Source organism: Jaculus jaculus, chromosome 2 (genome assembly GCF_020740685.1).
Source record: "Jaculus jaculus isolate mJacJac1 chromosome 2, mJacJac1.mat.Y.cur, whole genome shotgun sequence".
NCBI lineage: Eukaryota > Metazoa > Chordata > Mammalia > Rodentia > Dipodidae > Jaculus > Jaculus jaculus.
In genome coordinates, this window is record NC_059103.1 from 213159762 (window position 1) to 213184885 (window position 25124).

A 25124-nucleotide genomic window follows, 5' to 3' on the forward strand; every position below is an offset into this window, starting at 1 on the left:
ATGTGCAAGAGATGCATGGTACAGTCCCTTTTTTTTTTTTTTTTTTTTTTTGGTTTTTCAAGGTAGGGTCTCACTCTAACCCAGGCTGACCTGAAAGTCACTCTGTATTCTCCTGGCGATCCTCCTACCTCTGCCTCCTGAGTACTGGGATTAAAGGCGTGTGCCACCATGCCCTGCCAGTCTCTCTTTTTTAAAATGTATTTATTTATTTGAAGCTGGGTGTGGTGGCACAGCCTTTAATCCCAGCACTCGGAAGGCAGAGGTAAGAGGATCATTGTGAGTTCAAGGCCACCATAGTGAATTCCAGGTCAGCCTGAGCTAGAGTGAAACCCTACCTCAAAAAAAAAAAAAAAATATTTGAGAGAGAGGCAGATAGCCTCCAGCCACTGCAAATGAAATCCAGATGCATGTGCCACTAAACTGTGCATCTGGCTTGTGTGGGTACTGGGGAATCAAACCTGAATCCTCAGGCTTTGCAGGTAAGGGCCTTAACTGCTAAGCCATCTCTCCAGTTCCCATGCTATATTCCCTGAAGAAATAATAGTCCTTTATATATTCACCAAAAATATTAATGAGAGGGACTCATTTTATTGTGCCCATGTTGCTCCAACACAAAAGCCAGACAGACATAATAAGATATTTTCCTACATAAACACAGATGCAAGAATTCTTAACAAAATTTTAGCCAATTAAATCTAAGAATATATAAAAGGAATAGTTTTTCATGACCAATTTAGGTTTGTCCAAGGAATGTATGGTTAATTTTAACATTACTTAATTGATAAAATTGAACAATTAACAATAATTAATAGAGAAACAATCTTGATTTGGTAGATAAAGTAAAATTATTGTACACAATCTACCTGCTTAACTCAACACATGGCTTTTAGGAGAAAGCTATAGCTGGTATTTTTTTTTCTCATGAGTTAGAGTCGGGCTGGCCTAGAACTCATGATCTCCTGCGTCCACCTCCCAGGTGCTAGGGTTGCAGGTATGCACCACTGTGCCCAGCAGACAGGAGGATAAATGCTTTCCACAAAGGATAGAAACAGGCCGAGGATGCCTGTAGTTTATTAGCATGATTCAGAAGGCTTGCCACTGCAATAAAGCAAGAAAAAGAAGTGGAAAGGAGTAGAATAGGAAGAAGTACAGCTGTCTGTGCTCACAGACAAATAGATGTAAACTGTGAAATTTTTTTCCCCATTTTGGGTTTTTCAAGGAAGAGTCTCGCTCTGGCCCAAGCTGACCTGGAATTCGCCATGTAGTCTCAGGTTGGCCTTCAACTCAGAGCAATGCACCACCACGCCTGGCTAAAATTGTGGTTTTGTTTTGTTTTTTTTTTTTGTCGTCATTGTTGTTTGTTTTTTGTTTTTAGTGTTTACTTTTTTATTAACAACATCCATGATTATAAGCAATATCCCATGGTAATGCCCTCCCATGCCTCACTTTCCCCTTTGAAACTCCATTCTGCAATCATATCCCCTCCTCTCAGTCAGTCCCTCTTTTATTTTGATGTCTTATTCTTTGCCTCACATTATGATGGTCTTCTGTAGGTAGTGTCAGGCCCTGTGAGGTCATGGATATCCAGGCCATTTTCTGTCTGAAGCATCACGTTGTAAGGAGTCCTACCCTTCCTTGGGCTCTTACATTCTTTTGGCCACCTCTTCCACATTAGACCTTGAGCCTTGGAAGGTGTGACAGAGATATTACAGTACTGAGCACTCCAGTCACTTCTTTCCTGCACCATGATGCCTTCTGAGTCATCCCAAGGTTACTGCCATATGAAAAGGGAGGGTTCTCAACCAAAACTGAGAATAGCATTAATATATGGGTATGAACATTAAGAGAAGTGCTTACTGGCAGTTTGATGAGAATAGTATATACATTTAGACAGACACCATCAGGTGTTACACCCCTAGGGCTCATGACTACCCCTGTTTGAAGTTTTCAGTAGCAGGGATGTATTTTCTCCCATGGAGCAGGCCTCCAGTCAAATTAGAGGGCAGTTGGTTTCCACCATGACAGATGTGCCACTATTGCACTGGTTGGCTCATTGGGCCTGGCTGGCAAATACAAGGTTTGCAATGTCCACTTTTGAGTATCTTCACTGGTGATTTCTTTCTCTCCCCTTGAATGGCATGTAGAATGGCTTCTTCCAGCTTTCTGTCAGCTGGTCTTCATGGAGGAGGTTATAAGCTTAGTTCCAGCGGGATTTCTCAGTGGCCTTGCAGCCCAAATATGTGGAGTCTTCAGCATTAGGGTCTTACCATCTATTCCTGGTGGAAAACCAAGGGCCTCAGCAATGGCCTGTAATGTTTTGGGAGCCTCTGGGACCCTGTGAACAACAACTCACTAGAAGCTATCCCATCCCTAGAACTGAAAATTTTTCAGTAACAATCTATGGATCCTGAGTGTTCCATTGTCCAAAAAAGTAGGTTTCCATATGATTTATTTATATCCTCTTAGATTTTATTTAGCCCTCCCTCTACCTTTCCTTTACTCAGTCTCTTTCCCTGACCTCATTTGGGTCTTTTCACCCCATTAATCTATTCTTCTACTTACATATATATAATACTATCCTATTAAGTACCCCCTCCCTTCCTTTCTCTTCCCTTTATATCTCTAGTTTACTGGCCTTTGCCACTGAGTTTTCTTCCTACTCACACAGAAGTCTAATCATCTGTGGTTAGGATCCGCATATGAGAGAGAACATATAATGTTTGGCTTTCTGGGTCTGGGTTACCTCACTTAGTGTAATCCTTTCCAGATCCATCCATTTTCCTGCAAATTTCATTCCTACATTTTTCTTTACCGCTGAGTCGAAAAGAACTCCATTTTGTAAATGTGCAACATCTTCATTATCCACTCACCAGTTGAGGGACATTTAGGCTGGTTCCATTTCCCAGCTATTGTGAATAGAGCAGCAATAAACATGGCTGAGCAAGTATCTCTAAGGTAGTGAGACGAGTCCTTAGGATGTATGCCTAGGAGTGCTATAGCTGGGTCATATGGTAGATCTATTTTTAGCTGTCTCAGGAACTTCCACACTGATTTCCACAATGGCTGGACCAGATTGCATTCCCACCAACAGTGTAAAAGGATTTCTCTTTTTCCACATGCTTACCAGCATTTATGGTCATTTGTTTTCATGATGGTAGCCAATCTTAAAGGAGTGAGATGGAATCTCAACGTAGTTTTAATCTGCATTTCCCTGATGACTGGGGATGTAGAGCATTTTTTTAGTTGCTTATATGCCATCCATATTTCTTCTTTTGAAAACTCTCTATTTAGTTCCATAGCCTATTTAAAAAAAATTTTTGGTTATTTTAATTTATTTATTTGAGAGTGACAGAGAGAGAAAGAGGCAGATAGAGAGTGAGAGAGAGAATGGGCGTACCAGGGCTTCCAGCCACTGCAAACAAACTCTAGACGCGTGCGCCCCCTTGTGCATCTGGTTAACGTGGGTCCTGGGGAAATCGAGCCTTGAACTGGGGTCCTTGGGCTTTACAGGCAAGCGCTTAACCGCTAAGCCATCTCTCCAGCCCAACCATAGCCCATTTTTAAGTTGGCTTGTTTGATTTCTTATTATTTAATTTTTTGAGTTCTTTGTATATCCTAGATATTAACCCTCTATCAGATGTATAGCTGGCAAAGATTTTTTCCCATTCTGTAGGTTGTCTCTTTGCTTTATTCACAGTGTCCTTTGACATACAAAATCTTTGTAATTTCATGAGGTCTCAGTGATTAATCTGTGGTTTTATTGCCTGAGCAATTGGGTTTATATTCAGAAAGTCTTTGCCAAGACCAATATGTTGAAGGGTTTCCCCTACTTATTCCTCTAGTAGTTTCAGGGTTTCAGGTCTGATGTTAAGGTCTTTAATCCATTTGGACTTAATTCTTGTGCATGGAGAGAGAGAAGGATATACGTTCATCCTTCTATAGATACATAATTTTTCCAGCACCATTTGCTGAAGAGGCTGTCTTTTCTCCAGTGAGTATTTTTGGCATTTTTGTCGAAGATCAGGTGACTATAGCTACCTGGACTTATATTTGCCTCCTCTATTCTGTTCCATTGATGTACATTTCTGCTTTTTTTGCCAGTACTATGCTGTTCTTGTTACTGTGGCTCTATAGTATACGTTAAAATCATGTATGGTGATACCACCAGCCTTATTTTTGTTGCTCAAAATTGTTTTAGATATTTGAGATTTTTTGTGATTCCAAATGAATTTTTGATTGTTTTTTCTATTTCTGTGAAGAATGCCACTAGAATTTTAATGGGGATTGCATTAAATGTAATGATTGTTTTTGGTAAGATTGCCATTTTTACAATATTGATACATCTGATCCAAGAATAAGGGATATCTTTCTATTTCCTAGTGTCTTCTGCAACTTCTCACTTGAGTGTTTTAAGTTTCCATTGTAGATATCCTTCACTTCCCTAGTTAGGTTTATTCCAAGGTACTTTATTATTTTTTTATGTAATTGTGAATGAGAATGATTCTCTGATTTCATCCTCTGTATGTTTGTTGTTAGCATATAGGAAGGCTACTGATTTCTGTGTGTTTTTTATCCTGCTACATGGCTATAGGTTTTTATCAGCTGTAACAGTTTGCTGGTAGTCTTTAGGGTCCTTTATGTATCCAATCATGTCATCTGCAAATAGATAACTTGATCTCTTCCTTTCCAATTTGTATACCTTTTATGTGTGTCTCTTGCCTTATTGCTATGGCTAAGACTTCCAGTGCTATATTAAATAAAAGTGGGGGCAGTAGACACCTTTGTCTTGTTCTTCATTTTAGTGGAAAATCTCCTAGTTTTTCCCTACTTAGTAATATGTTGGCTGTAGGCTTGTCACAAATACCCTTTGTTATGTTGAGATGTGTTCCTTCTATTCCCAGTCTTTGTAGGACGTTTATTATGAAGGGATTTGGATTTTGTCAAATGCTTTCTCTGTATCTAATGAGATGATCATGTGATTTTTGTCCTTTAGTCCATTTATATAATGTATTACATTTATAGATTTGTGTATGTTGAACCATCCCTGCATCTTTGGGATAAAGCCTACTTGGTCGGGGTGAATGATCTTTCTGATATATTCTTGTATTCTGTTTGCCAATATTTTGTTGAGAATTTTTGCATCTATGTTCATGAGGGAGATTGGTCTGTAATGTTCTTTTTTTGTTCTATCTTTGCCTGGTTTTGGTACCAGGGTAATGCTGGCCTTGAAGAAGGAGTTTGGCTGGATTCCTTCTTTTTCTATTTTATGGAAAAGTTTAAGAAACAATGGTGTTAGTTCTTCCCTGAAGGCCTGGTAAAAGTCAGCAGTGAATGAATCTGGGCCTGGACTTTTTTTAGTTGGAGATATTTGATAACTGCTTTGATCTACATACTTGCTATAGGCCTATTTAAGTGGTTAATCTCTTCTTGATTTAATTTAGGTAGGTCATGTCAATCAAGGAAATCATTTCTTTTAGATTTTCAAACTTAGTGGAGTATATTTTCTTATACTAAGTCCCTGTGATTTTTTGAATTTCTCAGGTATATGTTGTGATGGTGTGTTTTTCATCTCTAATTTTATTAATTTGTTTCTCTTCTCTCTTTCTTTGGTCAGATTTGTTATATTAAATAAAAGTGGGGACAGTGGACACCCTTGCCTTATTCCTGAGTTTAGTGGAAAACCTCCCAGTTCCACCCCATTTTGTAATATGTTAGCTTTAGGCTTGTCATATCATTTATCAATCCTGTTTATCCTTTCAAAGAACAAACTCTTTGTTTCGTTGATTCTTTGTATTTTTTTTTTTTTTTTGGTTTCTCTTTCTGCCCCTATCTTTATTATATATTCCTGTCTACTGATTTTTGGTTTGCTTTGTTTTTCTTTTTTCAAGGCTTTAAGGTGAAGCATCAGGTCCTTCACTTGAGAACTCTCTAATTTTTTTTTCCAATTTTTATTAACAACTTCCATGATTATAAAAAAGATCCCATGGTAATACCCTCCCTCCCCCAGTTTACCCTTTGAAACTCCACTCTCCATCATATCCTCTCCCCATCTTAATCAGTCTCTCTTTTATTTCGATGTCATGATCTTTTCGTCCTCTTATGATGGTCTTGTGTAGGTAGTGTTAGGCACGGTGAGGTCATGGATATCCAGGCCATTTTGTGTCGGGGGGAGCATGGTGTAAGGAGTCCTACACTTTCTTACGCTCTTATATTCTTTCCATCACATCTTCCACTTTAGACCACGAGCCTTGGAAGCTGTGATAGAGATATTGCAGTATTGAGCAATCCTGTCCCTTCTTTCCAGTACCATGATGCCTTCTGAGTCATCCCAATGTCACTGCCATCTGAAAAGAGAAGATTCTCCACCAAAAGTGAGAGTAGCATTAATATATGGGTATGAACATTAAGAGAAGTGCTTACCAGGCAGTTTGATAAGATTAGTACATACATTTCGCCAGACAGCAGCAGACATTACACCCCTAGGGGCTCATGACTACCCCTGTTTGAAGTTTTCAGTAGCAGGGATGTATTTTCTCCCATGGAGCAGGCCTCCAGTCAAATTAGAGGGCAGTTGGTTTCCACCATGACATGTATGCCACTATTGCATCCGTTGGCTCATTTTGCGTGGCAGGCCAAATATAAGGCTTTCAGTGTCCACTGTTGAATATCTTCACTGGTGATTTCTCTTTCTTCCGTTGAACTGCGTGCAGAATGGCTTCTTCCAGCTTTCTATCAGCTGGTCTATATGGAAGAGGTTTTCAGCTCAGCTCCAGCAGGGTTTCTCAGTGACCTTGCAGCCCAAGTATGTAGAGTCTTCAGCAATAGGGTCTTACCATCTATTCCTGGTGGAAACCAAGGGCCTCAGCAATGGCCTGTAATGTTTTGGGGGTATTAGGGACCTCTCTGGCCAACAACTCACTGGAAGGTATCCCATTCCTGGAACTGAATATTTTCCAGCAACAATCTATGGCTTCTGAGTGTTCCTTTGTCCAAAAATTAGGTTTCCATATGATTTATTTGTATCCTCTTAGATTTTGATTAGCCCTCCCTCCACCTTTCCTATACTCAGTCTCCTCCCCTGACCTCACTTTGGGACTCTTCACCCCATTAATCTATTCTTCTATTTACATATATATAATACCATCCTATTAAGTACCCCCCTCCCTTCCATTTTCTTCCCTATATATGTCTTTTCTAGCTTACTGGCCTTTGCTACTGAGTTTTCTTCCTACTCACACAGAAGTCCAATCATCTGTAGCTAGGATCCACATATGAGAGAGAACATGGGATGCTTGGCTTTCTTGGTCTGGGTTACCTCACTTAGTATAATCCTTTCCTGATCCACCCATTTTCCTGCAAATTTCAGAACTTCATTTTTCTTTACCTCTGAGTAGAACTCCATTTTTTAAATGTGCCATAACTTCATTAACCCCTCGTCAGTTGAGGGACATCTAGGCTGGTTCCATTTCCCAGCTGTTGTGAATTGAGCAGCAATAAACATGGTTGAGCAAGTATCTGTAAGGTAGTAAGACGAGTCCTTAGGATATATGCCTAGGAGTGTTATAGCTGGGTTATATGGAAGATCAATTTTTAGCTGTCATAGGAACATCCACACTGATTTCCACAATGGCTGGACCAGATTGCATTCCCACCAACAGTGCAGAAGGGTTTCTCTCTTTTCACATCCTTGCCAGCATTTATCGTCATTTGTTTTTATGATGGTAGCCAATCTGACAGGAGTGAGACGGAATCTCAATGTAGTTTTAATCTGCATTTCCCTGATGATTTTTTTTTGATGCTTATATGCCATTGTATTTCTTTTTAGAACTCTCTATTTAGTTCCATAGCCCATATTTAGTTGGTTATTTGATTACTTATTATTTAATTTTTTGAGTTCTTTTTATATCCTAGATATTAATCCTCTATCAGATGTATAGCTGGCAAAGATTTTTTTCCCATTCTGTAGGTTGTCTCTTTGCTTTATTCACAGTGTCCTTTGCCATACGTAACCTTGGTAATTTCATGAGGAAATCTATAGTTTTATTGCCTGAGCAATTAAGGTTTTACTCAGAAAGTCCTTGCCAAAACCAATATGTTGAAGGGTTACCCCTACTTTTTCCTCTAGCGGTTTCAGAGTTTTAGGTCTGATGTTAAGGTCTTTAATCCATTTGGACTTAATTCTTGTGCTTGGAGAGAGAGAAGAATCTATTTTCATCCTTCCACAGATACATATCCAGTTTTCCCAGCACCATTTACTGAAGAGACTGTCCTTTCTCCAATGAGTATTTTGGGCATTTTTATCAAATATAAGGTGTCTATAGCTTCCTGGACTTACATCTGGGTCCTCTATTCTGTTCCATTGATCTACATGTCTGCTTTTGTGCCAGTACCATGCAGTTTTTGTTACTATGGCTCTGTAGTATAGGTTAAAATCAGGTATGGTGATACCACCAGCCTTACTTTTGTTGCTTAGTATTGTTTTAGATATTTGAGATTTTCTGTGATTCCAGAAGAATTTTTGATTGTTTATTCTATTTCCATGAAGAATTGCGTTGGAATTTTGATGGGGATTGCATTAAATGTGTAGACTGATTTTGGTAAGATTGCTATTTTCACAATATTGATTCTTCCGATGTAGGAACGAGGGATGCTTTTGTATTTCCTAGTGTCTTTTGCAATTTCTCGCTCGAATGTTTTAAAGTTTTCACTGTAGAGATCTTTTATTTCCTTGGTTAGGTTTATTCCAAGGTACTTTATTTTCTTTGATGCATTTGTGAATGGGAGTGATTCTCTGATTTCATCCTCTGTATGTCTGTTGTTAGCATATAGGAAGGCTACTGATTTCTGTGTATTTATTTTGCATCCTTCTATATGGCTGTAGGTGTTTATTAGCTCTAACAGTTTGCTGGTAGAGTCTTTAGGGTCCTTTATGGATCGAATCATGTCATCTGCAAATAATAACTTGGTCTCTTCCTTTCCAATTTGTATACCTTTTATGTGTGTCTCTTGCCTTATTGCTATGGCTGAGGCTTCCAGTACTATATTAGATGAAATTGAGGACAGTGGACACCCTTGTCTTGTTCCTGATTTTAGCGAAAAACCTTCAAGTTTTTCCCCATTTAGTAATATGTTGGCTGTAAGCTTGTCATAAATAACCTTTATTATATTGAGATATGTTCCTTCTATTCCCAGTGTCTGTAGGACTTTTATCATGAAGGGATGTTGGATTTTTGTCAAATGCTTTGTCTATGTCTAATGAGATGATCATGTGATATTTGTTTTTCAGTCCATTTATATACTGTATTACATTTATCGATTTGCATATGTTGAACCATCCCTGCATCTCTGGGATAAAGCCTACTTGGTCAGGGTGAATGATCTCTTTGATATATTCTTGTATTCTGTTTGCCAGTATTTTGTTGAGAATTTTTCATCTATGTTCATGAAGGAGATTGGTCTGTAATTTTCTTTTTTTGTTCTATATTTGCCTGGTTTTGGTATCAGGGTGATGCTGGTTTCATAGAAGGAGTTTGGTAGGATTCCTTCTTTTTCTATTTTTTTCTATGGAAAAGCTTTTTCTATTTTTCTTTTTCTATTTTTTCTATTGAAAAGCTTAAGAAGCAACGGTGTTAGTTCTTCCTTGAAGGTCTGGTAAAATTCATCAGTTAATCCATCTGGGCCTGGGCTTTTTTAGTTGCAGATTTTTGATTATTGCTTGTATCGCCATACTTGTTGTAGGTCTATGTAGGTAATTAGTCTCATCTTGATATAATTTAGGTAGGTCATATAAATCAAGGAAATCATCTATTTCTTTCAGATTTTCATACTTAGTGGAGTATGTTTTTATAGTGTAACCCTATTATTTTTTAATTCCTTTGGTATCTGTTGTGATGTTGCCTTTTTCATCTCCCATCTTATTAATTTGTGTCTCTTCTCTCTTTCTTTTAGTCATATTTCCTAAGGGTTTGTCAATCTTGTTTACCCTTTCATAGAACCAACTCTTTGTTTCCTTGATCCTTTGAATCCTGTTTTTTGGTTTCTGTTTCATTAATTTCTGCCGTCATCTTTTATTATTTCTTCCCATTTTCTGTTTGCCTTGTTCTTCTTTTTCCACGGCTTTAAGGTGAAGTATTAGGTCGTTTACTTGTGACTTTTCTAATTTCTTTATATAGGTACTTAAAGCTATAAATTTACCTCTTAGGACTTCACTCATTGTGTCCCAAAGGTTTTGGTATGTTGTGTTCTCATTATCACTTGACTATATGAATATTTTGATTTCCTTCTTGATTTCTTCATTGACTCATTCATCATGTAGTAGCCTGTTGTTTAATTTCCATGTTTTTGTGTATGCTCTATAACTTTTTTTGCTGTTAATTTGTAGTTTGATTCCATTGTGGTCAGATAGAATGCAAGGAACTATTTCAGTTTTCCTATATTTGTTAAGATTTGCTTTGTGTCCTAATATATGGCCTATTTTAGAGAATGTTCCATGTGCTGCTGAGAAGAATGTGTATTCTGCAACATTTGGATGAAATGTCATGTATATATCTGTTAGGTCCATTTGTTCTATGACCTCATTTATCCAGATGCCTCTCTTTATTTTTTCCTGGGATGACCTGTCAATTGATAAGATTGGGGTGTTGAAGTCACCCACCACTACTGTGTTTGGGGTTATCTGTGACCTTAGTTTTAAATAGAGTTTGTTTGATGAACTTGGGAGTCCCCATGTTAGGTGCATATATCTTTAGGATTGTAATGTCCTCCTAATGGAGTATGCCTTTAATCAATATAAAGTGACCTTCCTTATCTTTCCTAACTAAAGTTGGACTGAAGTCTACCTTGTCAAATATTAGAATAGCAACCCCTGCTTATTTTCTAGGCCCATTTGCTTCAAACACCGTTTTCCAATCTTTCATCCTAAGATAGTGTCCATCCTTTGTAGAAAGGTGAGTTTCTTGGAGGCAACAGATTGAGGGATCCTGATTTTATCCAGTCTGCAAACCTATGTCTTTGGGTTGATGCATTTAGGCTGTTGATATTGAGAGATGTTATTGATAGGTACATAGTTATTTTTGCTACTTTTTTTGTAGTTCGTCTGGTTTTACCTTTGCTTTCTTATATTAAGTAGTATTTGAGTATGGTTTGTTTTTTCCAGGTTCCTTATATGTGTGGTTTTCTTTCTCTTCAGCAGGGGGGATTCTTTCAATTATTTTCTGTACAGCTAGTATTGTCTTCAATTATTCCTTTAGCCTGCTTTTGTTGTGGAATGTCCTTATTTCTTTGTCTGTTTGAATGGATAGCTTTTCAGGATAAAGTAACCTTGGTTGACAGTTGTTATCTTTTAGAACTTGCAATACATCACTCCAAGCCCTTCTGTCTTTTAAAGTTCGTGTTGAGTAATCTGCTATAATCCTGATGGGCTTGCCTTTGTAGGTAGCTTGATTTTTCTCTATAACTGCTTTCAATATATTTTCTTTGTTTGTATGTTTGGTAGTTTAATTATAATGTGTTGAGGAGAGGTTCTTTACAGGTTTTGTCTGTTTGGTGTTCTAAAGGCTTCCTGTATCTGCATTGGCACCTCTTTCCCAATTTGGGGGAAGTTTTCTTCTATGATTTTGTTGAAAACACCTACTATGCCTTTGGAGTGAAATTCTTCTTCTTGTAGTGTACTCTAAATTCTTATGTTTGATCTTTTCATAATGTCCCGAATACCTTGAAATTCCCATTCATACTTTCCTATTAGTTTGTGTTTGTCTTTATTGGACTGTATTAGATATGCCACGTGGTCTTCTAGTTTAGATATTCTGTCCTCTCCTTCATCCATTCTACTGGTGAGATTTTCTACAAGAGTTTTTTATTTCATTGACTGTGTTCTTCATTGCTAGTAATTTTGACTGGTTTTTCTTTATTATTTCTATTTTCTTATTTATGTCTAGTATTGACCTCTTTATTTCATTAAATTGATATTCTTTGTCATCTTTGATTCCTTTGACTTCCTCTTTCATTCCTTTGATTTGCTCTTTGACTTCTTTGAGCATATATATAGTCATTCTTTTGAAATCTCTCCCAGGCATTTCCTCTAACCTCACTGGAGGTCATTTCTGATGCATTAATACTTTTTGGTGGATTTTATATTGTCTTGATTTTTGGTGTTTCATGTGTTATAATTTATATATTTTTGCATCTTGGATTAATTTAATGCTTGGATTTACTAGTTAGCTGCAGTATTATTAGCTGTATCAGTCTCTCTGATGTTATGTATCTTCAGGGCAGTAGCTTAAAGTGCTAGGTGTGGCTCTTAAGACTCTCAGAGTATCTACAAAAGTTACCCTAGGTGTTGAGTTTGCCTGCTATGAGAGTATTCAAGTAGGCTGAGCGAAACACAATTCAGGCAGATTCTAGAATTTAACTAAACAATTTATTCATTAAATGAAAAACAGCACAGGCATTGCAAAGGCAGCCAGGAGAACTTTATGGCTGGTGCCTTGCTGGGGGGGGCTGGCGCACTTGGCAGTAGTGGTGTGGGAGGCAGGCCGGTAAAGGCAGATGGGAGTCAGCAAAGGCAGATGGGAGTAGCAGGCGGGTGTAGGCAGAGGTGCTGGCTTGGTGAGGGCGGGCGGGAGGGGGAAGGGAGTGAGTCACTGAGGGTGTGTGAGTGTGAGGGAGGGAAGGAGTGAAAATGCAGCCCACACAGTCTGTCCGCAGCACCAGCTGCCCAGGCCCAGTCCCCACCACCACCGTCTGTGCCTCCCCCTCTGCTCCACACCCATGCCTGGCTGAGCCCCACTGGCTGGGTCCCAGGGCCATGTTGCTCACCATGTACTGTGTGCGGAGGGACCTCTCTGAGGTGACCTTTTCCCTCCAGGTCAATGCCAACTTTGGGCTGTACAACTTCCAAGTGCTATGTGAGCTCGAGTCCAGTATCCCCTCCACCAACAGCCAGATTTTGTATGCTGAAAGACAGTTCACAGACAACCACAGATCTCTTGCTTCCTTTGACTTGAAAGATGGCATGTTTTGATTTCATGACAAAAGGAGAATGCAGACGCTTGCCCTCCATTGCTGTACTCAAACTTGCCCTGGATAGACTTCAGTAGCTTAGGTGTGCTTGGCACGTCAAATCCTGGGAGCCCAGCAGCCTCACTCGTCTCCTCAGAGCTTGGACATCCCGACCCTGCTTCAAGACATGCTGCTGGCCAACCCGCGCGAGCTGTCCTTGCTGAAGGAGCGTAAGCTGCCCCTGGATGAAGATTTGCTCAGTGGAGATCTCGAAAATTTTTCTAGGGTACTGGTGGAGCAGGGGCAGGACTGGCCCAGAGGAACGAGTTAGAATCTGTCTCCATTCTGCTGACCCCTTTGATCTCAAAGCTCAGGCAAAGATAGTAGAAGATATAAGGCAATAGAGCATTGAGGAAAATATGACCATAGCTATGGAAGAGGCTCCAGAAAGCTTTAACCAAGTAGTGATGCCTTATATTAACTGCAAAGGGAATGGACATCCTTTGAAAGCCTTTGTTGACTCAGATGCCCAGATGACTATTATGAGCCAGGCTTGTGCAGAAAGGTGTAATATCATGAGTCTGCTGGACCACCGTTGGGCTGGGATAGCCAAGGGAGTGGGCACACAGAAGATTTTGGCAGAGTGCATCTAACTCAGGTGCAGATTGAAGGAGAGTTTTTGGCATGCTCCTCTGTTCTTGAGGAGCAGCCCATGGACATGCTCCTGGGAGTGAGCATGCTGAAATGGCATAAAAAAATGTACTAGTGATGGGCACCACAGGCTCACAGACCACCATCCTTCCTGAGGGAGAGCTGCCAGAGTGTGCCCGTTTGGCATATGGGTCTGGACGTGAAAATATGCGGCCAGAAGAGATTGCAGACCAAGAATTAGCAGAAGCCATTTAAAAGTCAGCAGAGGACACAGCACTCAGGTGGTAGAGGCAGAAGTATCAGAAATTCAAGGTCATCCTCAGCAACAAAGCAAGTTGAAGGCCAGCCTGGGATACATGAGACCCTTTCTGACAAGGGAACAAAAAAGAAGAAAAAACCCAAACATATCAATAGATCAAGAACCAACATTTAATGAGAGCATTAGAAGCTATGATGCATGTAGTGTGTGTGCACTGTAGCTGGAATGGGCCCAGACCAGAGAACAGTGGTAAAGAATCTACCTCACTGGGAACTTCAGATGGAGCTAACCCTCCAGCCCATTCTTGGGATAGAGTCCTGAGATTGCTAGTCCTATGAGTGTTGCTCACTCTGTGTCTGCTTCAGTCTGTCCCATCAAGCCCAGTGACCCAGACCGCATTGAACCTACAGCTGTGAAGGCTTCCAGAGAATTCCAGATAAACCCTAAAAATAAAGACACTCATCCCAAGAAGCGTGTGCTGCAGATCAACTGGAGCGGTCTACTGCGAGACGCGCCCGGGCCTCAGCTTGAATCTCCGTAGGGGACCAGAAGCTAGTCTGTCTGTCACAACTAGTAGGATGTGTGGCCACAGGTGTTTGTGGATGAAAACAGAACCCAAGTCAAGTGAGCGGGTTGAGCAGCACACAGAGCCGGGGAGTGAACCGTGTGAGTGTGTACAGCAGAAAGCTCCACATGCCCGAGGACATCAGTGCAACATGGGGGACCTTGAACTTCATGAAGAAAGTCACCAGGACCAAGACAGTGTCCGCAGTTTGAAAGCTGCAGGCAGGGGATGGGCTGCTAAAGAATGCCCACCTTTCTGGCACAGAGGAAAGGGTTCTGCCCTCGGGTGCCTCAGAAACGCTCGTGGAAGTAGGCAGAGTGGAGCAGTCCCTGGTTGCTGCGCAGAATTCTGCTGGCCGTCAGAATGGCAAGTATGTTGCTGCTTCAGACAGTCCCTCCGTGGAAGTGGTAACATCGAAGTCTAACCCCTTGTTCGAAAGTTTGAGTAATTCCATCTCTACTCAGGATTTACAACCCTCAGAAAATAATGTTGAAATGTCTGGAACAAATAGAGAATACGAAGGTTCCTCCCCATCTTTCAGTCTCTGTGGCAGTGGCTAGCCCTCTGTGGAGTCAGCTGAAGAGCCTTGTTCATCTGTAACAGCAGCCTTTAAAGAGCTTCATGACTTTTGGTCATTAGTTGTAAACCAGCTCCAGAAAATCTACCTGAGGAAGTCAGGTGTCACTCAAATCAGGTGCCTACAGTGACCAGTGCTTGCAAGTCTGCCACCAGGCCACATCTGCAACAGTGACGACAGGAAGTGCAAACACTGCGCCTTGCACTAGTGGGGAAGGTGTAGACTATGCTAGCGTCGGGGGTCTGGATGACGGCTCCCGTCAGCTGACAAAGGTGTGCCTGAAGTGGGGGAGTCAGCAAGTGTGAGCTGTCCCGCCAGCATGGCCTCAGCTGAATCATCTCGTCACTTACACTGCAACATTGGTGCAGAAGTTCCACCCAAACCTGTAGCAGGTGTGGAGGGTGCACACGAGCAGACTTCTGAGCAAGTGAAGTCAGACTCTGCCATACTGGCTAAAGACTTGGGCGAAGGCATCCAGAATCCAGTCACAGATAACCCTGAAACCAGAGAAAATGCCTGTCCGGAAGCTGCAAGCCATTTCTTGAACTAGAACCTCCTGCCAGCCAGCCATCTCCGAGTCCCCCTATTCTGCCACGGATCTTGACCGGATCCTCCATGCTGGCTTTACTTTACAGGAGGCTGCTGGGGCTGTGCATTGTGTTGGTGGAAATGCAGACCTCACACTTCTTGTTTTGCTAGCAAAGAACATTGTAGTTCCTACGTAACTGTGGGAAAGTGGGCTAGATCATACTCCATTCCCCTTAAACAAAGCTCTCTATATACGCACACAGACAGACACTCACCATATACATAGTATATGTAGAAACGTATGAGCAGAATGTTGAGCCAGATTTAAAAAAAATTATTTTTGGCCAAAGTAATTTATGATCTCTTGTCTGAACTTGTCTACTCGTTTAATTTTAGGACTTTAAAAATGTATTGGCAGTATGTGCTTACAAAAGCTTTTTATTCTCATTAAGATGATGTGTTCTGTAATAAAATGGATGGTTTTATAGAGTTAAAAAAAAAAAAAAAAGGACCCGGGCATGGTGGCGCACGCCTTCAATCCCAGCACTGCGGAGGCAGAGGTAGAAGGATCGCTATGAGTTCGAGGCCACCCTGAGAATGCAGAGTGAATTCTAGGTCAGCCTGGGCTAGAGTGAGACCCTACCTTGAAAAACCAAAAAAGAAGAAGAAGAAGAAGAAGAAGAAGAAGAAGAACAGCACAGAGTCTTTATGCAAGAGTAGGTAGCATGACAACCAGGCCCTCTAACAAAGTCTCGATCCCTCAGGGTGTGTGCTGCCCCACTACCCCACACCTTACTCCTGTCAAGTAGGAGGGTACGGTTTCTGGTCTGCTGAGGGTTCCAAGTCAGCCTGTGACCAAGTGAGACCCTTCCCTGATGAACAACAGAAGAGGAAGCAAAGCCACTATAAATCAGGAAGCAACAAATAACAAGCCCAAAATACAGTTTATTTAGGAATGGCAAATCCTTTCATCCATCAGATTTAACATATAATTTATCCTGATATGGAAGGTGCAATTAGCACTTGCAGTTCAGGCCTATATACCTATATACTGGCCTGGTGTAATCCCAGTTACATTTTGGGATGATTTTCGTCTGTTATGCTGCACTCCTTCTTGGGTCCCTCTTTGGTGCGCTGTGGGTTCAAGTAGGTGGCCTGTTCGCTACTCTGGTCGCCGGTGCTGGGTGCTATGAGCTTCCTTCCCTAGGTCTCTGGTGCTTGCCAGTGCTTGCACTGGCAGAGGGGGAGGGAGGTTGTGGACGGTGGCTCTGGTTCTCCCGCTGGTCCACATGATACTCTACCTCATGATCTGGTCTTCTGTTGGTCACTGTGGTTCTACCTTCATGTTTCTTGAGTTTGTGAAGAGCTCCATTGTGAGTGTAAAATCCCCTCACCTGGCTTTTTCTGCGGCTCAAGCTGAGCCTTGCAGCTGTGGCCCCGTGAACCTGGTACCACTGCTGCTGGAGCCGCTTCTGCCTGCCTAGGTGGGCTCTGGATGCTCTGTGAAATTGTTTTTTGATACCATCAAAAAGATAACTGCTGGGCAGAGTGGTGCATGCCTTTAATCCTAGTATTCTAGAGGCAGAAGTAGAAGGATCCCTGTGAGTTTGAGGCCACACTGAGACTAGAGTGAGACCCTACCTTGAAACCCACCCCCCAGGGAAAAAAAGGATGAGAACTGGAATGTAGGTCTTTGTGCCTACCTTACCTTACATGTAAAGGCAAAGGCTCAATCCATAGTACTGAAAACAGTAAGTAAAAGCAGATGTTAGATATGGTGTTATCTCAGCTACTCAGGAGACATAGACAGGAGGATTATTTGGACAACATGTGAGACACTATCTAAAGATTAAAAAAAAAAAAAGGCTTAGGGGAATATTTAACTAAATATGAGACCCACTGAAAATTACAAAGGACTGGTAGAAGAAAGCAAACAATCAGCTGGAGAAAAAATAAAAAAATAAACTGTTATAGTCACCAGGTTTTGTTGCATATGCTTATAATGTCAGCATTTGGGCAGAATAGGCATGAAGATTGCCTTGAATTCAAGAACCTCCAGAGCTGCATAGCATGATCCTACCTCAAAAGGAAAATTGGGGCTGGAGAGATGGCTTAGCGGTTAAGCGCTTGCCTGTGAAGCCTAAGGACCCTGGTTCGAGGCTCGGCTCCCCAGGTCCCATGTTAGCCAGATGCACAAGGGCGCATGCGTCTGGTGTTCGTTTGCAGAGGCTGGAAGCCCTGGCGCGCCCATTCTCTCTCTCTCCCTCTATCTGTCTTTCTCTCTGTGTCTGTCACTCTCAAATAAATAAATAAAAATTTAAAAAAAAAAAAGGAAAATTGAAAAGCATGCTGGCCCAGGTTTGATTTACCAGTACTCAGGTGAACCCAGGTACACAAAGCAGCACATGCAGCTGAAGTTCGTTTAGAGAGGCTGAAGGCCCTGGCTTGCCCATTCTATCTCTCTGGCTCTCTTTTCTCTCTGATTTCAAATAAGAAAATTTAAAAAGGTAAATAAAAATATTTTTTAAACAATAAAAAAATAAGCTGGACATGGTGGTGCATGCCTTCTTTAATCCTAGTACTTGGGAGTTCAAAGACATTCTGAGACTACATAGTGAATTCTGGGTCAGCCTGAGCTAGAGTGAGACTTCACTTTGAGAAATAAAAAATAAGGCTGGAGAGATGGCTTAGCAGTTAAGGCACTTGCCTACAAAGCCAGGTTCGATTCCCCAGTACCTATATCAGCTCAGTGTACAAGGTGGTGCATGCATCTGCAGTTTGCAGTGGCTAAAGACTCTGTTATGCCCACTCTCTCTCTATTTGCCTCTTTCTCAAAGTATTTTAAAAATAAAAATAGTGGGTCTGGAGAGATGGCTCAGTAGTTAAGCACTTGCCTGTGAAGCCTAAGGACCTCAGTTCGAGGCTCGATTCTCCAGGACCCACATTAGCCAGATGCACAAGGGGGCACACGCGTCTGGATCTCGTTGGCAGTGGCCAGAGGCCCTGGCATGCCTGTTCTTTCTCTCTATCTGCCTCTTTCTCTCTCTCTCTCTGCCCGTCGCTTTCAAATAAATAAATAAAAATAATGATTGTGATGGGGAGGTAATATGATGGAGAATGGAATTTCAAAGGGGAAAGTGTGAGGGGGGGGAGGGAATTGCCATGGGATTTTTTTATAATCATGGAAAATGCTAATAAAAAATTAAAAAAATCAATACACACCCAACCCCCCCAAAAAAGAAACTGTAACAGAAAAAAAAATTAAAAATAAACAAAAGTAAAAAAATAAAAATAGTGCACTTAGCTGGGTGTGGTGGCATATGCATTTAATCCCAGCATTGAGGAGGCAGAGGGCAGCCTGAGACTACTACAAAGTAAATTAAGGTATGCCTGGGCTACAGCAAGACTTGACCTGGAAAATAAAATGTGCATAAAGCCATGCATGGTGGTGTATTTGTTTAATCCCAGCACTCAGGAGGCAGAAGTAGTCCCTCGGGCTCATATGTGCCTACCCTGGTCCACATGGAACTCCAGCAGTATGACCAGCAGGTCCTCATGCTGCAGAGGAGTGCCTGGACAGAAAGAATACCCCACGGCTCGGGCGGCCTGAGGAGCTCCTGAGCATGAGAGTTGCTCCTCATTTTGGTCAGTTGCCTGACAGTGAGAGGAGCTGGGCTATGCTTCTGTGTTGGTAGTCTGGACCATCACTCTGATACCTGTGTTTTCCGTCAGTGCTTAGCCCCTTCTCCTCTTCCTAGTGTGGCCTCTTCCTATCTGATGCTGGAGACGACAACCTAATGATCATCTGACAACTGTCCACTTCAATGCGCAGGAAGCGGATGGCAATGTCCCAGACACAGGATTACGAATGCAGAAGCCACCATGTCGATGGGCAGGAGCCCAGGATTCCAGGGTCGAACACCAGGTGAGGAGGCACCATTTCCAAACGAGTTGTCCAGGTACCAGGAAAACGGGAGGGGCGACCCTTCGCAGAGAAGGCAGTATAGCTGCGTGCTCTCGGTGCAGCCCTGCATGCGGCTTCTCGTCTCTATCCTCCTCACAGAGCTTCTGTCTCTAAGTTCCACATCCTCACTGCAGTGTTGATGCCCAACTTGCTAAAGGCCAATGCATCTGCCTCAGGGGCATTGAAATCTGGCCTAAATATAGGAATTCTTGAGCTGAGCCCAATTTCTAGGGCCCTTCTGTGCAGTAACTCATATGAATGAATACAGGTAGCCATAGTTTTATTTTTCTAATTTTCAACTCTTGTGTAAGTATAGAGTATGTGTGTATAGCACATGCACATGTGTGTGCAGGTGTGTCTGTTCTATGTGTGCACATGCAGAGACCAGAGGAGAACATCAGGAACCTTCAACTTTACAACCAGAAATAATTCTATACTTGAGGAAAATTACAAGAGTAAGAAGGTTCACATGTTCTGCCTTAATCTTTAATGCTTAAATGTGTGTTAGGTGACTTACATAACCAGGACATATCATTCATTGTGAACAGATCTGATGTTGGCACATGGTTTTGATCTTCTTTCTCAGTTCAAGTTCCACAACCTTTTTACATCAACTTTCATCTTTTTACAACAGTTAACTGAAAACACACTTTATTGGATTGTGTTTTCTCAAGTTCCATCGTTCCCTGGCCATGAAAAGCTCTGTTGACCCTGAGATGGTGTGTACTTGGAGATTGTGATATTTCTTTAATCATCTGGAAAGTTCAACCCGCCTATTTTTTGTTTTTGTTTTTACTTTTTGGTTTTTGAGGTAGGGTCTCACTCTAGCCCAGGCTGACCTGGAATTCACTATGTAGTCTCAGGGTGTCCTCGAACTCTTGGCAATCCTCCTACCTCTGCCTCCTGAGTGCTGGGATTAAAGGTGTGTACTACCACACCCGGCTCAACCTCTATCTTAAATGTATTTATGTTTACCATTTCCCCTCCTCTTCAGGATGCTCTGACTGATATATCTGTCCCTGGCTGTCCACCTATCCTTTCTCCTTATTGATGTCATTTTCTCTGACCAGCTTGCTCTGAGTCAGTTCTTTTTTTTTTTCCATTATCAAAGTTTTTAAAATACAGACATCCCCACCCGCCACCCACAGGTTTGCAGTTTCTCCAATCCATGCAACATGACCACATCATGGCAAACAACCCTCCTTTGGGTTTTGTTGTTGTTTGTTTGGAAGCCAGGCTTCACACATGCTAGGCAAGCACTCTGCCACTGGGACATCCCCCCTGCCCAGCTTTCTCGTTCTGAGTGGCTGATGATGGGGGGGCTATGCCACAATGAACGGGGCACTTCCTAAAGGCTACGGTGGCTACTCCAGTTCCGGCCTTGCAGCCTCTCGCCGTGTGGTGTCATGGGTGAGTTTCTTCCCCACGAGGGGCCTCAGAGTTCTCATCTGTGAAGTGGAAGAGTGCTGACGAAAGTGTTCAAAGTCTGAGTCAGTTCTTTCTATTGTGTGAATTTGCTCTTAAACCCACATAGCATGTTCATTTCAGTGATTTACTTTTTATTTGTATTTAGGTTTTGCTGATGGTTTCACCACATTTCCCAGATTGGCCTTGAGTTCTGGGCTAAGCACTCTTTCTGGCACAGTCAGAAACCACAGGTGTACACCACCATGCCCAACCACTTTAGTGATTTTTTTTTTGTTTGCTTGTTTTTCAAGATTGTGCCTCTCTCTAGCCCAGGCTGACATGGAATTCATTATGTAGTCTCAGGCTGGCCTCGAACTCACAGTGATTCTCTTCCCTCTGCCTTGCAAGTGCTGGTATTAAAGGTGTGTGCCACCATACCTGGCTTAGTGATTTGTTCTTAAATTAGCCATTCTAGTTAATCCTCTATACATCTCTTTCCCTGTACACATCCCTAACCACCACAATTCTCACAGAGCTAGCACATGTTCACCCTTGCTACAGGTGTCTGTAGGTCTATGCTGTGGTTCTTCGCTTTCTGTTCTTCTTTTTTTTAACTTTCTAAATTTACATTTATTTTAGAGAGAGCAACAGAGAGACAGAGAGAGAATCAGTGTGCTAGGGCCTCAGCCACTGCAATCGAATGCCAGAAGCTTACACCACTTAGTAGGCATGTGCAACCTTACACTTGCCTCACCTTTGTGTGTCTGGCTTATGTGGTATCTGAAGAGTTGAACATGGGTTCTTAGGCTTCGCAGGCAAGCACCTAAACTGCTAAGCCATCTTTCCAGTCCTGTTCTGTTTTTTGATTAGCTCTTAGCTTTTATATGCCTGGTTTTGGTTTTATTGGGTACCCATCCTTGTGAAGGTGAGTGGCATGCTAATTGTGGTCTTTTCTTAGCATGGTCTCGTCAGGGCAGTGGCCTCGTCAGGTCAGACATATACTGTCCTTGAGGCAGATTGTTAGTCTGCCTTGTTCCTCCCCTGTTGTTATGGCCCTTTTCTATGGCACTTTCAGCATGGCATTGTTCAGCTTGTGGGTAAGCCAGTGCAAGCTTCCTGTGACAAGCTTAGCACAAGCCTTAGGTATCTACATCAACCTTAGCTTTGTGGCTAATACCCAAGTTGAAGGAAATACACTCTCTGGCTTGAATGTCTTAGGATAAGTCCCCCGCCCCTAAAGTCATGAGTCTATAAAGAAAGCTCCAAGGTGGCCCCAGTTCAGTCATGAGGCAAGAGGGGAGTTGGGACTGCTGCATGAGCTCTGGATTTCTGGAACCAGCACCATCCACACATTCTTATGGGAAGGACAGGCTGGAAGACATGTGAAGGGGAAATCCTGGGAGGACTCTTGAGGTAGAAGAGGGTAGTACCCCATACTCAGGATGTCAGCAGAGCCAAGGATGGTTCTGGACAGAGAACAGGGTCAGGGCCATTATAATTTTTAAGCAGCATAGGATGCATTGTTCAGAAGGATGGTACAAAGACTCAGAATACCACTGGGGCCTCCCTGGTTAAATCTGTCCCAGAGTCCACTGACAAGTGTGAAAACCTAGTTGGTTCAGGTACAGGGATCCTTAGGTAAGAGATTACAGGCTGGAGTCCTTGAAGCCCTGGCCCCTCCTTGCAGTGCTGAGCTGAAGGGGAGAATGAAAAGATGGACCACAGAGGTCTGGCATCATCATACTTAACTTCCAACCATGGGATCCACACACACACTTTGTGTTGGGGGTTGAGATGAAAGGTCTAGACCAGGCAGGTTCAAAGCCCCCAAATGAGAGTAGTCCAGCTATAACATGGCCATGGTTTCATTTAGACTGGTAATGTGGTACCAGGTACTTAATCTTTTTGTTGTTGTTTGTTTTTGTTTTTACAAGGTGAGATCTCACTCTGGCCCAGACTGACGTGGAATTCACTATGTAGTCTCAGGGTGGCCTTGAACTCATGGTGATCCTCCTACCTCTGCCTCCCGAGTGCTGGGATTAAAGGTGTGCGCCAGCACACCAGGCCCAGGTACTTAATCTTAACCCTAGGACCTATGGCAGGGTATGGGAGGATAGCCAAAGATGGAAGAGTAGAGGAAGGAACAGAGGTGTGCTGTGGGACCTAATTGTGCTCAGTTTATAAGAAGAAATGGTGTTGAGGGAAGCTCTGGCTGGTACCTCAGTGTTCTTTGTGAGTTAAGTAATTGAGATACTCATGGAGGGAAGGAAATGAGACAGAGAGATATGGGGCTTGGCAAGAGAATTCTGCATTGTATCTGGAAAATGGAGCCTGCAGTGGGTGTAGAGAGGAAAGCAGACCAGGGTGGCAACCCAGCACATAAGGAAAGAGGCCTCAGAAGTGGACCACAAAAAAAGACCTCTAGAGATGCCAGCATTAGAATGCCATATGCATTCCAAGAAATGTAGGAGTTTGAGGATGGGACACTTCTAAGCACTGCAGAGATTTGAACAAGTACCAGCATATCAGATATAGCCAAAGAATAGTGTGCTTAGAGCCTACAACACTCACACCCTTAGACTTAGATGTGTACACCTTTGATGGAAGATTGCCGTACCTCCTCTATATCTTTTTTCCCCAAGTCATCAGTAGGGTTAGTGCAGAGCTCACAACAAAAAAAAAAAATACGTAGAAGTTCATTGTTGTAGTTGTTGTATTGTCATGTATGAATTAAAAAAAAAAAAAAAGCTTAAAAAACTCTACCTTGGGAAAAAAAAAAACCCACAAACTGAGTATGGTGGCACACACCTTTAATCCTAGCACTTGGGAAGCAGAGGTAAGAGGATCACCATAAATTTGGAGCCAGCCTGGGACTACAGAGTGGATTCCAGGTCAGCCTGGGCAATAGTGAAATCTTACCTTGAAAAAAATACATTAAAAAGCTTTAAAAAAAAAAAAATTAGGGCTTGTAAGATGGCTTAGTGGTTAAAGTACTTGCCTGCAAAGCCTAAGGATCCAGGTTTGATTTCCCCAGTAACCATGTTAGCCAGATGTACATGGTGGCACGTGTGTCTAGAGTTGTTTACAGTGGCTGGAGATCCTGGTGCACCCATTCTCTCTCCCTCCCCCCTTATAAATAAATAAGCAAACAAACAAAAATCCAAAAAATAGCTAGCTGGTCGTGGTTGTGCACACCTGCAATCCAGTACTTTCCAGGTACAGGCAAGAAGATAAGGAGTTCATGGCCTCCCTCAGCTACATGCAAGTTCATGGCTAGCCTGGGCTACATGAGACATTGCCTCAAAAAAATAAAAAATAGGGCTGAGGAGGTAGCTCAGTGGATGAAGTACTTGCCTTGCAACTTTTAATACCTTAGTTTGAATCCCCAAGCGTCATGTTAAAAAGCCAGAAAGTGGGCTGGAGAGATGGCTTAGTGTTTAAGGTACTTGCCTGCAAAGGCAAAGGACCCAGGTTTGATTCTCTAGGACCCACATAAGCCAGATGCACAAGGGGGTGCACACATCTGGAGTTTGTTTGCAGCAGCTGGAGGCCCTGATGTGCCCATTCTTTCTCTCCCCCTGCCTATTTCTCTCTCTCAAATAAAAAAAGAAAAAGAAAATATTTTTTAGAAAATATTCTTTTTTTTTAATATATCCTTTCTCCAGAGTATTTATTTATTTTTATTTATTTATTTGACAGAGAAAGAGTGAGGGAGAGAGAATGGGTGCTCCAGGGCCTCTAGCCACTGCAAATGAACTCCAGACCACATGCACCCCCTTGTGCATCTGGCTAACATGCGTCCTTGGGAATTGAACCAGGGTCCTTTGGTTTTGCAGGCAAACTCCTTAACCACGAAGCTATCACTCCTGCCTTAGAAAATTAAAAAGCATCAGAAATTGTGACAGGTTTTTGTAATCCCAGTGCCTGAAGTGAGAGGTAGCAGACAGGAGAATTTATGGGTAGCTGGTAAATGTAGCCTCCAGCAAACAGCAATGAGAAATCCTGCCTGAAAGTAAGTTAGAAGGCAAAGCCCAACCTGAAAGAGGCCTTCTGATATCCACACATGCCATGTGGCATGCACATCTCCCCCTAAAAAACTAAAATGTAAGATAAAATGAAAAAGAAATAACTAAGAAGATGGGGACAGCCAGGTGTGGTGGCACACACCTTTAAT

At 42.1% G+C, this 25124-nt stretch overlaps 1 protein-coding gene and 2 pseudogenes across 2 annotated transcripts in view; all 3 read left to right on the forward strand.

Moving 5' to 3' along the window:
- Arhgap39 (Rho GTPase activating protein 39) overlaps positions 1-25124 on the forward strand; it is a 138611-nt gene that overhangs the window by 57186 nt on the left and 56301 nt on the right. For both annotated transcript variants that reach the window (XM_045142705.1, XM_045142706.1), the window contains exon 2: positions 19338-19504. In XM_045142705.1, coding sequence (XP_044998640.1) covers positions 19404-19504 — 101 coding nt within the window. In that variant the 5' untranslated portion in view covers positions 19338-19403. The remainder of the gene's footprint in view (positions 1-19337; positions 19505-25124) is intronic.
- LOC101614094 lies at positions 12806-13905 on the forward strand (annotated as a pseudogene).
- LOC101613796 lies at positions 14104-15776 on the forward strand (annotated as a pseudogene).